This window comes from Chlamydotis macqueenii, chromosome 8 (genome assembly GCF_036417535.1).
Source record: "Chlamydotis macqueenii isolate bChlMac1 chromosome 8, bChlMac1.mat, whole genome shotgun sequence".
Classification (NCBI taxonomy): Eukaryota; Metazoa; Chordata; class Aves; order Otidiformes; family Otididae; genus Chlamydotis; species Chlamydotis macqueenii.
Window position 1 is genome coordinate 26,910,803 of NC_141563.1, and position 18,937 is coordinate 26,929,739.

Here is an 18,937-nt window from a genome sequence, read left to right on the forward strand (position 1 = left end):
GGAAATTGTGATCCTGAGGTACCTTCTGGGCCTGTGGAGGTAGCAAGAAAGTCTACCTTACTCAATGGAATAACTATGGTACTGGATGGGAAAGTTGCGTGCACATTTACGGGATTTCAGGGGTACATCCAGAGAGGAGAACTGAGTTGAGTCACTGTGTACAGAGGTGGTGTCTGGCGTGTGAAATCCCCAAGCGAAAAGTAGCTGAGGAATATCATTCTTGCGGTAGCAGAGGAGGTATCACCATTGGCTTGCCCAGTTCTGACTCTTCCCTCGGCATCTGCTTATAACCACTGCCGGAGGCAGGACCCTGAGCTACCCAGGCCCAAGTCTGAGTGAGTACAGCTGGTTCCTAGCTGGTTCCTTAGTCTTCCAGCAAAGACATGACTACATCAGAGTGAAAATGGATGCACATGCCTGGCTCCAGCAGTGGGTACATGACTGTTCATGAAAGTTAGAGGAAAAGCTTTTGTCTCTGTGGTGCCACTGTGTCTGCTCTGGTGAACTGGCTGCCTTTGGTGGAGAATCGCTCTTGCCCAGTTGTTCCTCTTGTCTCAAAAGGATGTCAGTCCCATGGTCTGCTCTTGGACATGGGGACACTCGCAGTGGGTGTCCTGTACCAAGCCTGTTTTGCAATCTGGTAGGTGTCTCTGACCTCAAGAACACTTACACAGGAGCTAACAAGAATGAAGTCTTCTTGCTCTTGATGTTTACATGAATCAATGGGAAAAGTTGCCCAAAAAAGTTGGATGACAGAGTGTCTGTTTGAAGTCACTGGTCCAGATCACTTGGATCTTTGATTCTAGAGGCCAGCACCCTCAGTGGGATGCAGAAGCCAGTGGAAGATAGGAGAGAGTCACTCTTGGACACTGTATGTGGTCTCACAAATAAAACCTGCATGGCACAGGCCAGTAGATGAGGATGAACAAGTGACATGCAACCAGTAGAGTCTCCTAGAGAGACCAGTTGGTGCCTGCTTTGTCAGGCTTCTGCTGTCTGCAAGCTGTCAGTCATCATGTCCTGGATGTTCTGTATGGAGGTGAGGGAGCGTTGAAAGGTTCTGGTGAAGTCTCACTAATTCAGATGTCAGTGGATTTGTTTCTGCAGCTGGGGCTGTTGATGAGAGCTCTGCAGGCCTGCGGAGCTGGTTCTTGGGAGCAAGGTTCCTGTTCCACTTGAAGGCTGGTAATCTGATATGTGTGTGCCCATCTAATCCTCACATCCTCACCCACAGGCTCCTCTTACATCTCGCTGCCCTTGTACAAGAATAGCCATCTGTTCCCGAGTATCAATAATTGATGCTCCTCCTGCCTCTTCCCCTCTCAATATGACAAATTGTTTGTGAAATTGTGGAATGTGAAGAGCAGAGAAAGGACTGCATTTCTTTCTTTCCCATTTAATATTAATGGTAGCTGGTAATTGTTAGTCACCTGAGGGTGAAGTTGAAAGGTGAAGGGCATGATAGTTGGGTTGTGTCTTCTGCTGTTGCCCTCAAAGAACACACAAATGGAGATTTGCTCCAGTCTAGACTGGAAGGGCCCTGCAGTCTCTGAAGAGAGACCTGCATGTGGTTTGTAAATCAGAAGGCTGCCCTGCATTAGCACCTTGTGCCAAACGTTGCCCTTGGCACTAGTGAAAGAAGACTGACTCAAAGCCAAGCTCCACCAAGGTTTTTGTCTGTTCCTTCTGCTCTGACACCCAAGAGCATCCACAGCATTTTCCTCAGTATCACTTTGGACCTCTGGGATTGTGTCCAGGTCTAGTTATTCCTGGTCCTCCTCTACATTTCAGCCTCTAAAGGAGCCACTAAAGCAGGCTGTATCTTGAAATTATGCAAGTATTGTCCTCTGTCTGGCCTGCAGACCCTTGCAAGCTGGAGTACTCATTCCTGGGTAGGGGAGCAGAAAAGGTTTGCTTAACGTAGCAACATCACAGCACTGAAACAATTGCCATGGGATGCAGCTGTTCCACCATAATGAACATGCCAGGCACGAACTCCTGCAATGTGACCAGGCTTTAGTGGGTCAGAACTTTCAAATCTTTTCCCTGACTGCTGTGCTCTTCCAGCCTGAATGACCAAAAATCTTCAGTGTTTAAGCCTGGAGAGCAGCTGCAGGGAAGCACTCCAGCTCCACCCTGAAACCATCGCTGTCTTTACAGAGGAAATGTAAACACCAGCAGCATCCTGAGTCTGGAGGTGCCACATGTCTGTGTGGCTCCTGGGAGCCTCCCTGGGCACATCCATCAAGCCCGTTCCCTTGCCTGGTGTCTGCAGGGGGAATGGGCCTGCCAGCGACCATGTGTCCTCTCGGGCAAGGTGTGTCACTGACTTACACTTGAGGCCTGCTTGACATCTCTCTGGACACCCTTTAAACCCTGTGACTCATCTCTGAGGAATTTGTTCTGATGACATTAAAAAAGCCAGCAAAATGCACTCGCTTGCTCACAGCTGGGCGGAGATGCCTCTCCCATGCCAAGACTGAGGTGATAAAATCTCTGTGGAAATGAATGTGATTTTTCCTGTTGCTCCTTAGGACTGGCAGCTGAATTTCCAAGAGGCGCAACAGGCAGCCTGAGTGTATAGTTTTGCTTAGTCTTCACTTTCCCCACAGGGGTAAAAGCCCTCAAGGTCCAAGATTGTGCTGGAATTGCTACCGCAGGAGGCACTGCCTCTTCCAGCATCTCAGACTCCCAAGGGCTGGGCAGACGTTTCTTGCCCCAGAGGAAAAGGCTCTGTGAGGAGGCGGATGCTCTGGAGCTTCATCAGTGTTACCAGGGGAGCGGGGGGCGAGTATATAATCTTGAGCCCCTCGTCAGCAAAACACCTATGGATTCTCCTGTGCTTGTGAATGCTCATGGGAGTAAATTTCTCCAGTTTAGTCCTGGATGGCTTCCTTACCCTCTTTCCTGGGTAGCACGGTGTGCTCCAGCCAGGGTATGCCCAGGCAGGTGTGGTGAAGAAGACCCTTTTCTGTTCATAAGCATGCTCCAGAGAGCTGGAAGCACACTAGGACTGTGAGCTGGATGATCAGCGCTTGCAGTGCAAAACCGCCCCTCAATCCCAGCTCCGCTGCCCAGCACCTTATCTCTTTTTCTCTCCTTTTCTCCCTGTTGTGGCTGGGGGTGCAGAGTTGCTGCCCTGCACTTCAGCAGGGGTTTCCTGGGCAGTATGGAGGCACTGCTGTTCCCTGCTCTGATGCTGGGAGACTGCTGCCCAACAGACCCCATGCTGTTGTGTGAATTCTGACAGGTGATTTTTCAGCTCTAATCCTGTCTCTTTGTTTTAAGTTACAAAATGCAGAATGTTTAAGCGTGTCATCTCCCTTCAGTTACTATTTTACCTATTCCCAATAACTTTGCAACAGCTTTTGACCCTTGCCTGCTTCCATGATTGCTGTACAGAAAATGACTGAATCCTTGCCAAGGTGTCTGCTCACTTGTTTCTGGTTTTGTGGCAATGAGTCCACCAGAGCTGAATTTTGATATAGTTTATTGTATTTTTATTTCTTGCTCAAGTCCTGTTATGCTTCCTGCCCAAGCACTCCATAAAAGTGTATTTTTATCACAGGTCCCTGTCTTCTATTAATGTAGAAGTGTCAGATGCACTGGGAACGTAGCAAAAGAAACATGGAAATATTTCTGTGAGGTAAGGAAAAAAGGGAATAATTTTAAAATAAAGTGAAGGCTTTTCTGGATTAAAAAAATGAATGAACCTGCCTATAAGGATTACAATAGACCTTCATCATTACTAATGGCAAAACAGGCTAGTGTTTCAGACAGAAATTATGTCAGGATGGGAAAGTGACAGTGTTTACAACAGTAAAAACATAAGGAGCTGATGAAACTGAGAGAGCAGGAGGCTGTGCTAAATCATGGGAACAAACCATGAGACTGGCTCCCAGTATCCCTCCTCCATGTGCTCTGCCCTGAGCTTGGCAGCACACAGCCTCCCTTGGCCTCGTGATCCAGAGGTGCACGTCAGTCTCCCGGTCATTTCTTGCAGGACCAAGAGTGGGAGCAAGGAGTCACCTAGGACGCCATGCAGGGGGAGCATCCTGAGCTGTCTTCTCAGCAGCTGGCTGCAGACTGCCTCACCCATTTGGAGAAATGTGTGGTTAAAAGCCACCCTTATCCCTCCAGACCCCATCTGTGACGTTTGTGTCGCGTATGGAGCTGCTAACTGGTCTCCTTTTCACTGCAGAAGCAGATCAAGCGCCAGTGCCGATGTTGTTGGAGGTGTCAGCTCCTTTGATACAGCTGTGCCTGGCACTTCAATGACTCGTGGCCTGACCCGAGGGGGAGGTGGTGCAACTGCCTTTGATGGCTTCTTTCTGATCATTGGCTCCGCTTCACCAGCAGGTCTTTGTGGGATGCTGGAGGACACCATCTTGTAACACTTCTTATTCAGCCTGTGTAAGGGCTGTCACAAGGGCCAGGGGAGGTGGCCTGCGGCACGCGGTGACACACAGCTTTGTCTCTGTCTCTCCCCGCCAGCAGCTACCTCTCAGAATAATCCACAAACATCAAGTTTAGAGTCTTGGCCCATAAAGGCACAAACAATAGTGCTTTATCATCATCTGGGTGCTCTCTGTGAAGCCGTCCTTTGCATTTTAAATCAACGCAAGTTGCTTGGGAGGGGGTGGTTGGGCTGCTTCAGGCCTCCAAGTACCTTAAAGTTTGCGGTAGCCAACAAGAAGAACAAAACTCCTTTGAAAGCCGGGCAGATGTCTAGCCTGGTGATTTATAGACTGAAAACACAGCTATTCGAGCCTGGCTGATGAATTGCGGTTGGAGTACGAGGAATGGTGCAGACTGAAATGGAGGTCAGCTTTGGAGGGGGAGGTTAGGGGCTGGGGCAGGGGGACCTCTGAAAGGGCAGTGCTTTTTCTTGGGGCCGGCGGTGATGACTGATGAGGTTTATACATTTTTGTCTTTGTTTAAAAGCCACCTGTTTGACAGTGTTTTGGCTGAACGAAGGCCTCACATGCTGTTCCTGTGCATAAGGACTGTGTGTCTATGTAATAGAAATCTGGAAGAGATTGATTGAATAGCAGTCACGACCAGAGCACAGGTATTGCCTTGTTCAGTAGGACAGAAGTACGGTAACACTCGTGGGGTGCCACTGTACACCAGTAACAGCCAGGAAGGTAAGGCTGTAAGATGGACCTAAACAGCATTATGGTTTGGACAAGATTTCTATAGCAAAAGACAGTAAAAGACCCACAGGGCTGTGCTACAGCCCAGCTGCTGACCCCGACATTGAATGCAGACCTCTGCAGGGGTGCTAGGTACCACGAGGAGTCACACTGTCACGGATGTACAGCAGGAGCCAGTACTACTGTCAAGGAGAGCGCAGGTGTTCCCAGATGCAGTAGCTAGCACAGCTCTTCTCACCAACCATGAGGGCACAAGATGAGCTGATGGCCTTTCAGAGCTGTTTTTAGCAGGCATGAAGATGTTGCAGAGGGACATTTTAGGAAATAGCCTTTGATCAAGTGCCTTTGTGGTTAAATTAAATGGAAAGATAACAGAAAGGATGTTATAACTCAGATTTTGCTTCCAAAAGGAGGGAGCTCGATAAGCAGGGCTGTGTCTAGACCACAGGGTGGCACTCAGCAGTGCTGGCGGGGTGCTCAGTGGGACTGGGACGTGTGTGCAGACTCTGACCTCTGTGAATTCAGGCCTAGCCTAGGAGAATGGGCTACCAAAAGCAGATGCAGAACGAAGAGCTTAGGGACTCACTGTAGACTTGAGCTCCTTTTTTTTGTCGAAAGTGCAAAAATTGTCGGCAATTCATATTTGCAGCAAGGGGGGAACTGGCAGGAAAAGGCTGTAGACATAGCTTCATAAACAACTGCTTCCCAGTGGTGGCAGAAATAACAGAGGAGTGGGAGAGAGCATTGGGCAGTGAGGAGATTTCACCCTGATGACTGGAAAAGACAGATAAAAAGCGGAAACTGGCAAAAGTCAAGCAGAATTAGATCTTGCAAAGGAAAATAAACAAACACTGGACAGTCCCACTGCCAAACAAATAATATGGAAACAAGGAAGTTGCCAGGAATTACCAGGGCTGTGGCATCCAGGGAGGTAAAAGAAGCAGAAGATGTAGGGATTAAAGAGCCAAAGCGGGAAACCACAGGAATTAATACATTCTCTCCATAAGGTGATATGATGAATGTGAGGGAAAGGGTGGCTTACAGTGAGAAGTTCACAAAAACAGAAAATGACTGGGTCAGCAGTGAAAGGCGAAAGGAGACCTCTTCCCACCACTGCGCTGCTGAGCCAATTAAGCTGCAAGTCCAGAGGGAAAGGTCCTCAATAAATCTATCAGGTTACACGTAGTTCCACAGGATTAGATTGTAGTGGACATAATACTACTTTTTTCCTTTCTTTTTTAGGGGGATGGGAGCAAGGCAAGGAAAATAATCCTGTCAAATTCAAACCTCTTAATCTGACCTTAGAGGTACTATTCAGAACTTCAGAGCAGAGTTTAAATGAAAAAATAATTAAATCCTGAAAGCAAACACAACATGGATTTACCAAAGGCAGGTTACAAAAACTAATTTAATATCTTTATATGATTAAAAAAAAAAATCATTCTGGGGACAGAGGAAGTGTAGTAGCTCAGTCCATCTGAAGTTCAGTTAAGCGTGCGATACTGTGGCCTGTGAGATATTATTAGTTAAGCTTCAGAAGCTACGGTTTGGTGTAACACCTGTATATGAATAGGCTCTCTAAAAGAGAGCACAAAGAGCAGCACTGAATGGAGGGCTGGGAGTTCTCCCGCAGGAGGTCGTGTTTAGTGTTTGCTTTAATGATTTTTGGCACAGAAGGCAATGGTGTGCAAGTGGAATTTGTGATGAGACAAAACCAGGTGTGGCCAATACAAGGGAGGATCAAAATACCATCCAGGAGGACCATGTGTGCTTTGAGAACAGGAGTAAATTGGGTGGCATGAAACCTAAGAGTATGAATGGAAGGTTGTGCTGTTTGGGGCAACACCAGAAATTTTGACTCTAAGCCTGGATGGCATTGTTTGGCAAGGGCAGAGGAGGAAAGCACTTAGATAGGTACAAATAAATCACAGGATAATTCAGGATACCAGGCTGTTACTGTGGGGGAAAAAAAGGCAAATACAGCTCTGGAAAGACTAGAGGAAAGGACTTCTTGTGAAGAGAGATAATTGCATCTGCATGAGGGAATGGTGAGCCTTTTTTCTGGTTCACAATAAGTAAATTTGGGGTAAGTAGGGACAGAGGGGAGCTACTACACTTCTGGGAAATTACCCAGTTTTCCTAGAGGAAATTAACAACTTGTTCTAGTAGAAAGAAAAAGAAAACATTGCTTGTTTAACTTGGTAAAATGAAAACTGAGAAGAGATACAATTGTGTTCTCTATTTCAAGTTGGCTTAAGAATGACTGGGCATAAAGGAGCTGTGAGTCAATCTAACGTGAAGAGAGGAGGGTGCCCAGCCCTCCCTTTTGTTTCAGTACGTGTGACTCCCGAGGGGTGCAGGCAGGATGGGGCCGTCTGCGGTGCTGCCATGTCTGGGTGGGTGGACTGAGAGAGGGGGGGCAATGGGTCCTGAACGAGGCAGGGCACTGGTGTCATGGGAGGTGCGCTGGGAGGTGAAACTGCGGCTCGGGGTGGCCATAAAACACCTGGTGTGCGTGATCACCACGCCAGGACCAGAGCAAGGGTGTGGGCAAGGCCAAATCATGAGAAATAAGCAGCTCTACAGACAAGGCAGTGCAGGTTAAAGGCAGAGATAAATCAACACCAGCAAAGGCTGGAAACAGACTGTTACCTGTGAAGTAGTGCTTCTTGCTGCTGCTGTAGTTTCTGTGCAGGTTGTCAGGGAGAAATGCTGCTGACTTGCAGAAGTATGGAGGATGTAACAGAACTGAGAAACCTACTGTTTTACAACTTGCTATTTCTCTTGAATGCATTCCTCATTGACTTCACTCTCTCTGATTTAATCTTCCTGTATTTTCAGATATTGCCATATACTTGATAAGAGTAATGTGCTCTGAAGCTGAGGCATTCCCTGATTGTAATTGATTGCAGATGGGGAGTTTACCTTCCTCCTGGATTGATTCTGAAACATTTTCTTAGTCTTAAAATATTCTACTTGGCTTCTCTTGAAGGGACAGAGAATGTTTTCTGCTTCCTTGTGGAATTGTCAGGGAAAAAAAGGACGGGTGGTTTGGGGCTGCTGCATTTGCATAACCCTGAAAGGTGGCTTTAACTGATGATAAATTTTGATCTAATAACTGTGACCAAACGATCAGACCCACTGCCACCTCTCTGAGATAAACAGCCATAACAGTGCATGTGCTTGCAGAGTTACGCTCCTGCTGCTTGTCTCTCCATTGAAAAGAGCAAACGTCCACTGCTCAGAGAGAGACCCAAAGCAAAGGAAATCCCAGCCTGAACCCCGAAGATCCTAGGAGTAGGAAATGAGGCAGTAATGGCTCAGTGTGCATGGGAAGAGAGGGTCAAAGCAGTGCAGCCAAAGCACATCCAGTGTCCGAGGGCAGGAGAAGGCTTCTTTGCAGTAGCAGCGGAAATAAACCGCCGGCACTGCAGCAGCTTCATGTAATCCTTCTCCAGGTGTGGATCCTGCTCACAATGCTGTGCTCGAAGTGTCAAAATGAGCACTTTGACAGCGCAGCCCTGGGAACGCAGGTGGCCTCTTTCTTACCATGCTGCTGCAGCTCAGGACACTGCATCAGCTGAAAGATTTCCAGGACAACTTGCCCACAAGCTTGGTTACACAGAGCACCTCGGCTTACCCACTGAGGGCTGACAAAAGAAAACTTCCCCTTACAACAACCCATAATGTGGTCCTGGCCCCCAAGCAAACCTGAGTCTACCAAGGCCTGGCTTTTCCTGAGACCCTGCAGCGGTCTTAGAGCCCTCCCACCTGCCGGGCCCTGCTGCCCTTGTGTGCTACCCAGGGTGCTATTTAGGGTGTATACACCCTAAAACTTGCTGAATTTTAGGGTGTATTTTGTTGCCTTTTCCCTGTCAGGGCAATGGGAGCGATGTGCCTGCATCTCTCTGGCAGTTTTGAGAAGTCTGCTCCAGCTCTTCTCCCCTCTGTGGCTGCTGGGGCTGCAATGCAGTCTCCTTGGTCTGATTAGCTCTGTCTGCCAGTGGGGTGAGTCCCTCTCCTGTAATCAGTAACCGGAGCTGGTGTTGAAGACATGCCTCATCCCGCCTGCCCGCGTTGCTGTCAGGTGCGGGGGGAGCAGCACTGCACCGAGCGCCCTGCTAGTGCTCTTTGGGGGCGACGCAAGCCCGCTTTCACTGGGGAATCATCTTCCTCTGTGGTCTTACAGTCAGCCACAAAACACTTGAGAGTACTGCTGTAGACAGCACTGAGATCCATGGGTCAGATGGGAGGCCGAATTCCCTTACATATGGCTTTCTGCTTGGAAAGAGGAGTTTGTGACAGTGCCCAGGGTATAGAGCAGCCTGGGTGCTGAGCAGCCAGAGGTTTATAGGTCTTGTCAGCAGCCTTGCAGTCAGTGCTGGAGCCAGAACTAGCTGAATGTGAGAGACTGCAATTGTATCACCCAGAATTTTATTATCCACCTCCTGTGCTTAAATTCCTGCTCCACTTGTACCTTTCACGCGAGCAGATTTCCCGTTGCCATCAGATAAGGCACTTGCACGTGGCCTGCAGTGAGGTTTTAGGTGTTTGAGTTTGCCTAGAAGTGGCTGCTTCCCCGTTACTGTCCATACCAAGGGATGCACGCAGGTTGTACTGGGTGAAACCAGTTGCCTTCTCATACGGTTTCATGAGGCTGAAAGGAGCAGCTTGTGCTGTGACGTGTCAGGCACATCAGGCTGCCTGGTGCTTCAGATAGGCTTTGAACAGCAAGCCCAGCCAGATGTAAATGAATGCGTCGAGACCCGGTGTTCCCAGCATGGCCTCTGTGCCAGCAGACAGCTGCTCGCTGCCTGTTGGCAGGAGCACACATGCACACTTGGCTGCCTCTGCCGGTGCCGTGCGTTCCTCGCAAGGGGCTGTGTTGTCAGAGGAGATGTTGCTGCATGGCAGGGGCCAAGCCTAGGACCCCCAGCTGACGTGCCACATGTGGGACTGTTTCCAGCACATTGTGGGATCCTGGCTGTCCTGTTCCAAGTGACAGCCACACACAGCCTTGCTCTCCCAGTTCCCTCGGCTCTGCACCACCATCACTCCCACTGCTGCTTTCTGAAATTCATGCTTTTTTCCTTTTACGAGCCAGCTTTCTTCCCAGTGCCAGTTTTCAGTTTCTGCTTCTATGCTAGCAGAAGCCAAGCACTGAGTTGTTTCTGGGCAGCGTCTTTTCAGTTTAGAGAGGAGTTCTTCTGCATTTTCAGAGTCCCTAAGGGCACCAGCACAGTTTACCACATGTGGCCCTGTTCCTGGTGCACCCTTTGCAGCATTCAGGTAACACTGTCGCTGAAAGGAGAGGAAGTCAAAGGCTTCTTTTGAACATAGGTTACAAGATAAGACCTGCCTGAACTTTCCTTAGCAGCTTTAACTGTCATTGTTCCTGTGCACTGAGGGGATGGAAGTGGCTTGTAAATGCAGAGTAGCAGCAAGAAAAGGTATTTCCAAACTGTGCTGGAGATCTAGAGAGGCACCTTCAGTCCCTTGGACTGCTTGGCAGCAGGCTCCACACCATGACCAGGTCAGCAGTCGTGGCTGAGAGCTGCTTGTCCTGGACAGGACAGGACATCCACAGATGACAGGAGAGCCACATGCACATTGTGTACAATGGATGCAACCAGTGCTTTGCCAGCAGGTGCCCATAGTTTTGCAGTGGGTAAACTGGACACTATGACAAAGTACCCTCAGAGGGCTCTTTGGGCTGGCGCTTTGTTGGTTGAGGTCACTTCATGGAGACTCCTGTAAAGTGATTTTATCATGGTCCAGATCATATTTAGAGCTCAGATTATGTGCTAGCCAGAGCACTGTGCTAGAGACCTGGAATCCTTTACTGCGATGCTTGTCCTGTTGGGAGATTGTGGGGAAAGTTGCTTTTCCCTGGTCTGCCTTGGTCTTCCTTGGGGACAAACCACTTACTGCTTCCATTAAGTGCTTTAATAGTATCAGCACAGGGGGGTGATGGCAGATGCTCTGATCATGGCTGAAGCCTGCTGCAGCGAGCACGTCTGGGTGGGCTGGCACCAGCTACAGCAGTCATTGCTCTGAAGTGCCTGGCTAGGAGATGTGACCATTTCACACTTCACATTGTATTAGTGTAACCTTTAGCATGTTACTTCCTCTTGATAGGGCTAGTGGAGGCTAGAGCTGGCCTTGATAGGCTGGTCTTGGGGCTTTTCAGCTATATGCACTCCCATGCATTCCCCAGAGACCTCCCTTGGCAGGGAGCTGTGCATGGTTGCAACATCCTGCCTCCGTGTTCTCTGCCACCTCTGTTCCCCGGCACTCATCACGTTAGTGATGCACTGTTGAACTCTTGTGTGCCATGGCTTGGGTGGGCACTGTAACCAGCTACATCTGCCCAAGGTACCTGGGTTGCCCAGATCTCACTGTGCCAAAAAAAACTTCGCTCAGTCAATGGGGAGACCTCCTACTTCAGGTACACAGCTCTGACCCTGCTGGCTGTATTGGCTTTAGATAAGAGAAGGCCCTTGATCTGCCAGGGCTCTTCTGGTCTGCAGCAGGATCTGTCTCCGTGGCAGAAGCCAGCACCCTGCCCCAGCTGGAATGTCCAGCAACGTGGGGAATGGGAGCATGCTTGGCCGGGATAGCTGCTGACCTCCTATCTTTCCCATTTCCTTCCAGTCCTGGACGCACAACATCCAGAGGGAGAAGGAGTTCCTGCGGAAGCTGGTGAAAGCCCGAGTCATCACTGACCTAACGAGTGGGATCTGAGTGGCTGCAGCCACTGCCTCCAAGGGAGGAGACAAAGATGCACGCTGCAGCTCTGGGAGCAGGCACTGGCAGCCCCCCCACAAGAATCCACCTCACTGAAGACACACAGAGATGCCCAGGTGCTCTGGAAAGGCCCTCTCGCACTACCAGTCTGCACGAGGGTTGCATCTGCTGCCTCCAGGCCTAGAGCTGGCGGGAGGTGGGCAAGGGGGCTGAGTGGGCCGTTCTTGAACTCTGCATCGCAGACAGATCTTCTGTGTCCTGAATTAAACAGGAAAGACTCAGGAGAGAGAAGAAAGGTTTGTGAATAAAACTATTTGTGCCAAATGGGAGGTGACGCTGCCCCGAGGCAGCAATGCCTGAATGTACAAAGTATTATTTTTTAAAAGAAACTCTGCTGGAATCATACTAGAAGTACCAAGGTGCAAGGCAAAATCTGCTTGTGCACAGCCCTGCGAAAAGCCTGGCCTCTCCATGCTCCATCTGCGTTGTCACCAGCCTCAGACCTTTCCCCAGGAAAACAAATCCGTCCAAAACTTTGGTGCTGCTATAATTCAAAGGGAGAATAATGGCTTTCCCTTGTTCTCCACTTGGAGCTTCTGGATGGAGATGAGCATGGGTTTGTTTTTCTGCACTTTTCCTTGCTTTCCACATAGAAGCGGCAGCAGCAGCCACTTGGCTGCGTTTTCCATAGCCATTTGCCCTGCTCTGCCTCCGCCCTGACCCCAAGGTGGAGCGGGAAGCCGATGGCTTTCTCTGCCTGCAGCAGACCCTCCCCACCTTCCTGCCTGTCACGGCGCTGAGGAGCCTGCCTCGCTGTGCTCGAGGCTTTCAGGCCTCTTGGTTTGTGCCTGCTGTGCAAGGCCTCCGTGGAGTCCGTGCAGATTGGTGTCATCGTTTCTGGACAGCATCTTGCTTTATTTTTGTGGGGGAGAGGAGTAATTTATTCTTTGGAAGGAAGTCAGATCTTGTGCAGAGATCTGAAGCGTTACAGTTTGAGAGCAGGCTGCCGAAGATATTTGTTTTACGTTCCAGACTCGATCGTGTTCCCTATTTAAGCGACGTGTGACCTCAGTGATGATGGAGCCTGCTTGCAGGAGTGGGGGCCTGCTGGGAGCCCTCACCCTCTGCTTGGCCCCTGCTCACTTCATTTCCAAGCTCCTCCCATGCTGCTCTAGCACTGCTGCTCCTCCTGCTCTCAGGAGCACATCCCTTCCTTCACCGTCTTGGTCCCGAGATGCAGTATTTGCACATTTGATTTGTATTCGTATTTCAGAGGAGCTGGAATAAACTGAGCGACGTGGCTGAGTGCGAGGACAGCGGGGTGGTCTCATCCACCTGGAGAACCTGGGCAGAAGCAGGAGTGCCAGGGGAATGGTTAGAGGTGGAAATCGGCTCCCACACTCTCCCAGCCTGGAGCAGGCTGGACTGTGCCCATGAGCACTGTCCCGGGCAGAGTCCCTGTGTGTCGAGGCACCGGCGTGCAGCCAGCCAGCGCTGGGGTCAGTGGAGGGGATCCCAGAGGGATGCTGGCTGGGTTCATGGTCCTGGCGCTGCATCAGGCGTAGCCCAGTGATTGCAGTCTGCCTTGCTCTGAGCTGAAGGGAGAGCATGGCCCTACCACAGACAAGGGATGCTCAGAGCAGGGCTCGCACGGGTCCTCTGGGCTGCTTTTGCTCCCACTCACTTGCAGGGGTACGTGGCTCTGGGGCTGAGACAGAGGGGACGTGCAGGAGGGGTAGGCAGTGACCCAGGTGTAGGGCAGAGGAGCAAACTGTATGGAATGGTTTGAGAGCAGGCTGCAGGCAAAGGCAGCTCAGGACATGGTGCTGGGTGCTGCCCACAGACCAGTGTGGTTTGTGCCCCTCAGGAACCTTTCCTGCACAGTGCATCCGTGGCCAAGGAGCTTTCTTGCCCAGCTTCTGGTCATGGCTGGTGCTTGCCTTGTAGTCTGGGGGCAGCTTAAAGATCCTGCCTCTTCCGAGCCGCAGAGGACAGATGGGGAGGCTCTCCCTTCCCTTCCCCTGTCCCTGTCCTTCAGGCAGTCCCTGCTCCCCCCAGTACATGCCTCTCCCCAGGATGCTCTGTGAGGTGTCCAGCAGGTTTTTGAGCATATGCTGTGGCAGATACTCCTTTGAATATTCTCCCCCAGTTTGTTTTCTCTGCTCAAGGAGCCCAAGGGACTGGATTTCCATGGCTCTCACCAGGTGATGCTCCCTTTGCAGTTCCTGTGTGTCAGCCTGGACGTGGGACCATCGTCCGTAAAGTGGGGGTCCCTGGGCTGGGCCTGACCGAGGTTGTGTCTGGGGAAGGGTGAGCACCCGCCCTCTGCCTTGGTGCTTAAACTGGGTCTTTAAGCAGCTGCTGTGGGAGCCCTGGGGCAGCGATGGGGTGGGGTCATGGGCTGCATCCATATGAGCTGAGATGCCAGAGAGCTGGTGGCTGCAGCCAGGAGGAGGAGGAGGGGGTGAAGAGCCTTCAGTGTCCATGCTGGGTTCCTCTCCACCCCCTGGGGAAAGCACCCCCGTGGAGGCTTGTGATAGCATTAATTCGATTTAATGTTTTATTGGGCACTACAAAGCTACGGGGCACCTTTATCTTCCAGCTTACTGGCTCCAGGTCCAAGGAGGTCCAGGTCCATGGCCCCTGCTCTGCTTTCCCTGGTGTCCCAGCCCCCCACTATGGCCAAGTCCTGATGGGAAGCTGTCCCTGCAGACCAGGGAGGTGACTCCAGACCCTTCCCTCCACCTTGGTAGGGGTTTCCAGGCAGAAGTGCCCAGTCTGAATAGGTGAGTGTGTGGCCTAAGATGACTGTGGTGGGTCAGGACCACCTGCAAGTAGAAGGAAAGAGAGGATGGGAGGTTGTTTGGGGGCTAAAGGCTGCCTTGTAACTGGCATTTGACGTTGGTGGGGCAAGCGCACCCATGGCGCAGCCTTACGGCCAGGCGCTGTGGGTGTGCACCCCAGCCCCGGGAGCAGCGCACAGCGCTGGGTTTTGCTCCTGGATGCTGTTCCTCTGGCTGCCTCCCCATGTGCACCTGCAGCCACCTCCCGCCCTCCGAAATGCTGCAGTCCTGCCAGCTCGGAGCGGTGCGTGCAGGTCAGAGCAGGGTCAGTGGGACGGATGTGAGTCTTGGCCTCTCCCTCACAGTGACTCACCTTTTCAGCTTAGAAGGGAGAGCCCAGGGGAATTCTCCACAGCCTAAATATAGAGCGGGGTTGCCTGGCGCCTCTGACACGCTGCGGTGCAGAAAGGCCATTCGGGTGGCAGGGAACCTGCCTGGAGAGAGGCCAGGGACGTGCAGGGAGGTCTGGGAGCCAGCTCCCGCAGCGGAGTTTTGCTCCGGCTGGTGCAGAGAGTAGGTCTGGGGAGCTGCAGCCCAGCCAGCACGTGCTGCTCCGAGGGAGAGAGGCTGCTGGGGAGCTGCTGCTGCGCTGACTGCACCATGAGCACAGGACGCTCGTGCACATTTGACATACAGCCCTCCCCAGTGCCCACCGCCCCGGCGCTGGGCTCCCTCCACCAGCTTACCCCGTTGGGATTGGCCGTGCTGTGGCCTCAAGCTCACACGTGCCAAATGGAGGCACCATGGCTAGGGAGCACGAGGCAGCAGCAGGATCCTGTGCGGCCCAGCATCGCTGGGCTTCCAGCATCTCCTTTTCCTGGGAGGGAGAGTGGGGAGGCACTGCCCTGCCGTGCTGCTTTATCCCTTGGGGTGGGTGCTGCTGGGCGAGGGGGAAGGTGTTGGGACAGGGCTGGCTGGCTGCACCCAACAGCGGCAAGCAGGCTGGGGACGGGCAGCACCGGGATGGGCAAGGGCTTCCAGGCTGCGTGGCAGGGAGACGGCTGCCACGCTGAGCTCCACTGGCACCAGCGCGGTGCGTCCGTCGGTCCAGGCGTGCATCACGCACAGTATTAGAGACGTGTCCTTCGGTGCAGGTGACCTGGGCCACTGCCCAGCCCCTCTGGGCAACGGCTCTTCACACAGGGACTCGCTCCGAAGGCCAGTGTGCTTGCCGGTACTGTGCCAAGCCACAATGCAAGGACTCAATGAGTTTTTTTAAATTAGTTTTAGTTTCTGCCATTTTTTTTATTTCCCCTCAAGGCAGGGAGGGCAAGAGTCTTGCAGGCTCCTCCAAGCCAGCTTATGTCACATCGATTCAGTCATATCACAGAAGCAATAAAGCTATCAAACAAGCTTGGCTAGCCTCTTTCTTCCGCTGTCTTTGGCCTTTTGGGGACGCAGAGGGATTCCCCTGCTCGGGCTGTGCCCGGCCTCCTTTCACCACTGACTCCTCCAGCACTGTAACCCAGAGGCAGCTGCCAGGAGCTGCAGCTGGCCCATGGCACTGGCCTGGCACTGGGGACGGGAGAGGGCTGAGCTCCCGCTTGCTAGTGACCTGAGGGGTGGGAGAGGGGCTCAGAGGGTGGGTGCGTGTTGTGTCAAGGGCAGAGGGCTGGGGGCCAGCAACCCAGAGGAAGCCAGAGTGGACAGCCTGTCCTGTCTGTGACCGCCTGCTCTCTCGGGGACTCCCTGCCAGTGGGGTGGCTTCCCACCGAAGGTCACAGCAGCAATCAGGCTGGGTGCGGCCCCCGCAAAGGCAGGTGTCCAGCCAAGTGACCTTCTCACCACAGCGTCCAGGAAGGAAGCGGTTTAGGAAGCCGGGGGCCGAGGCTGTGACCAGCACCGACACCTGCCAGGTCCCAGCAGGAGGAGCGTGACCCCTGCAGCAAATCCCTGTGATGCCGCAGGGCTCCCAGAGCCACGGGACTCGTCGGGGACAGTCCCATCGTCTGGAGGAATGAGGTGGCTCCTTCCAGGTGGGTGAGAGGTCTGCCAGACCTGCCAGCTCCCAAACACAAGGGGATGTCCTCCTGCCAGCACTGGTGGAACTCTGCTCAGGCAACTGCCCAGCCTTCCCAGTGTGTGCCAGTTACAGATCCCTCCCAGAAGCAAGTTGCTGGAGCTGCTCAAATCCCTCCTTCCTGCTGTCGGCTCTTCCCGGCCCTTAAAGCACAGAGCCACCGCTGCCATTGGGCTGGGCCAGGGGACACCTGTGCCCTGTCCTGGCCTTGGAGGGGCTGTGGAGGGGAGAGTGCAGAGCCTGGGACCAGGACACACAGCAACATGGTGTGGGAGGTTCAGGTCAGCAGAAACAAGAATGCTCGTCTGGAGCAAGTGTCCCCAAAGGAGCCACGTCACTGCTGAGACGGGGACAATGCAACCAGTCGGTCCATGTGTGTCACAGCTCTCTCCTACACGTGTTTTGTCACACCCAGCCATGGCCTTGCACAGGCACGGCAGCAGCCACAGCGTGCTCAGTCCTGCCATCAGACAGGACCACGTCACCCCCATCCCACCTCACGCAAGGGTGGCACCTTTGGGGACAGACGTCACAGCGAGCTCTGGCCCTAGGGCTCATTCCAGACCAGCTGCGGGACACGGGGACACCCCAGCCCTGGGGCTGCTCGGGAGCACAGGCTGACGCAGGCGGTGCCTTGGGAGGCACCAAACCAACCGCTGCCAGCAGCAGCCAGGGAACAGGTCACCCGTCTCTCTGGAGACCCATGGGGCCAGGGACCCTGCCCTGCACCCCAGCACCCTGTAGGGCCCAGCCCCTGCTCAGCACACTCCAGGGCAGAGCTAATGATGGTGGGAGCCCAAGGGGAGAGAGCAGTGCCCGGATTCGGGCACAGTGCTGGGACGTGCCACCTCCTAACACCATGATCTCAGGGGGACAAGGAGGAGGTGTCGCTGGCAGGACATGCTGGCCCTAGGCTGATGGCAGCAGTGGGTCACAGCTTGCAGGACAAGGGCCAGGGGCAGAGGAGGGGGCCGGGGCTCCCAGGTGTCTGGGGTAGTGGCCATGAAGGGGGCACATCTGGGAGAGGCAGGAGGTGGCTTTGCACAGCCGTCCCTGCCACAGGACTGGGGACACCATGGGCCCACCTGTATGGGGTCCCCTGTGCCATGCCCAGCTCCCCCTGCATGGGCAGGTCTGTGGCCAGTCCCAGCCCTGTGGGGACAGGCAGGCAACCCAGAACAGGACATGCCACCCACATGGAAACTTTCCAAGCAGACAGCCCAGTTAGTCTGCAGCCCTGCAAAGCAGAGCATCCTGTTCCCCATTTTCCATTCCTTGCCCCTGGCTGATTCCCCTCCCTAGGGATGCACCTGGGCCTTCAAACCTCTGCTAGGCCCAGGCATCCAGGGACCACCTCTGCCAGGTCTGAGGGCATCATGGACAGGAGCAGCCCCAGGCCACAGTGGTGGGGCAGCGCAGCCCCACAGTGAGGCCCCACACAGTGCCACGAGGAGATTTGGAGCCACCCTGGTCTGGCAGAAGGGGGTGACCGGGGCCACACGGTGCCAAGCCAGGGCAAGGGCAGCAGCTCCAGGCCACGCGACACCTCCACCACCCTTGCTAGCGGTGGCAGGGACGGCTTAGCCGGCGCCGCCTGCGTCAGCACATTCCCTGGCAGGTGATGCCGCAGGAGGGACCGGGAGTTGTCATCCCCGTGCCGGATAATCCGACGAGATGAGACAAGATGAGGCGGCCAACTCCACCAGTGGCTCGCACGCGCCGGCCGGCCCTCCCCGCCACAGGACCGTGGGGTCCGGACTGCGGTGCAGCGGGGAAGCCAGGCAGGGGGCCCAGGTGCCGGGGCAGACCCCACGGATGACCTGGGGCCAGCGTGCAGCCACAGCACAGCTGGCGATCGAGCCGCTGGCCCCGCTCCAGCCGGGGAGTTATATAAGCCCGGGGAGGTTGCGCCGAGCCCGTGAAGCGCGGTCGGGGCCGATGACACGGCAGGCAGCATCTCGGGGCGCGCAGCCCGCCCGGACGCCTCCGGACCCCGCCGCCGGCTGGGCCCGGGGGGCCGGTGGGCCATGAGGGTCGGCCCCGGGGGGGCTTGGCCGGGCTGGGCTCTGCCCCGGTGGCCGGGCTCCGGCCAGGGGAGCACGTGTGAAGCGGGGCCGAGCGGAGGCGGCCCTGGGATTTGGCACGTTTGCAAGGAGCACTCGAGAGCCCCA

The 18,937-nt window shown here is 53.7% G+C and overlaps 1 protein-coding gene across 10 annotated transcripts in view; it reads left to right on the forward strand.

The window, feature by feature from the left end:
- ST3GAL3 (ST3 beta-galactoside alpha-2,3-sialyltransferase 3) overlaps positions 1-12,264 on the forward strand; it is a 181,821-nt gene extending 169,557 nt beyond the window's left edge. For all 10 annotated transcript variants that reach the window (XR_015259235.1, XM_086753784.1, XM_086753779.1 and 7 more), the window contains one exon: positions 11,811-12,264. Coding sequence is in view for 9 of the 10 variants with exons in the window: in XM_086753784.1 (XP_086609910.1) it covers positions 11,811-11,900 (90 nt within the window). In the remaining variant the exon portion in view is untranslated. The remainder of the gene's footprint in view (positions 1-11,810) is intronic.
- The last annotated feature ends 6,673 nt before the right edge of the window (positions 12,265-18,937 follow it).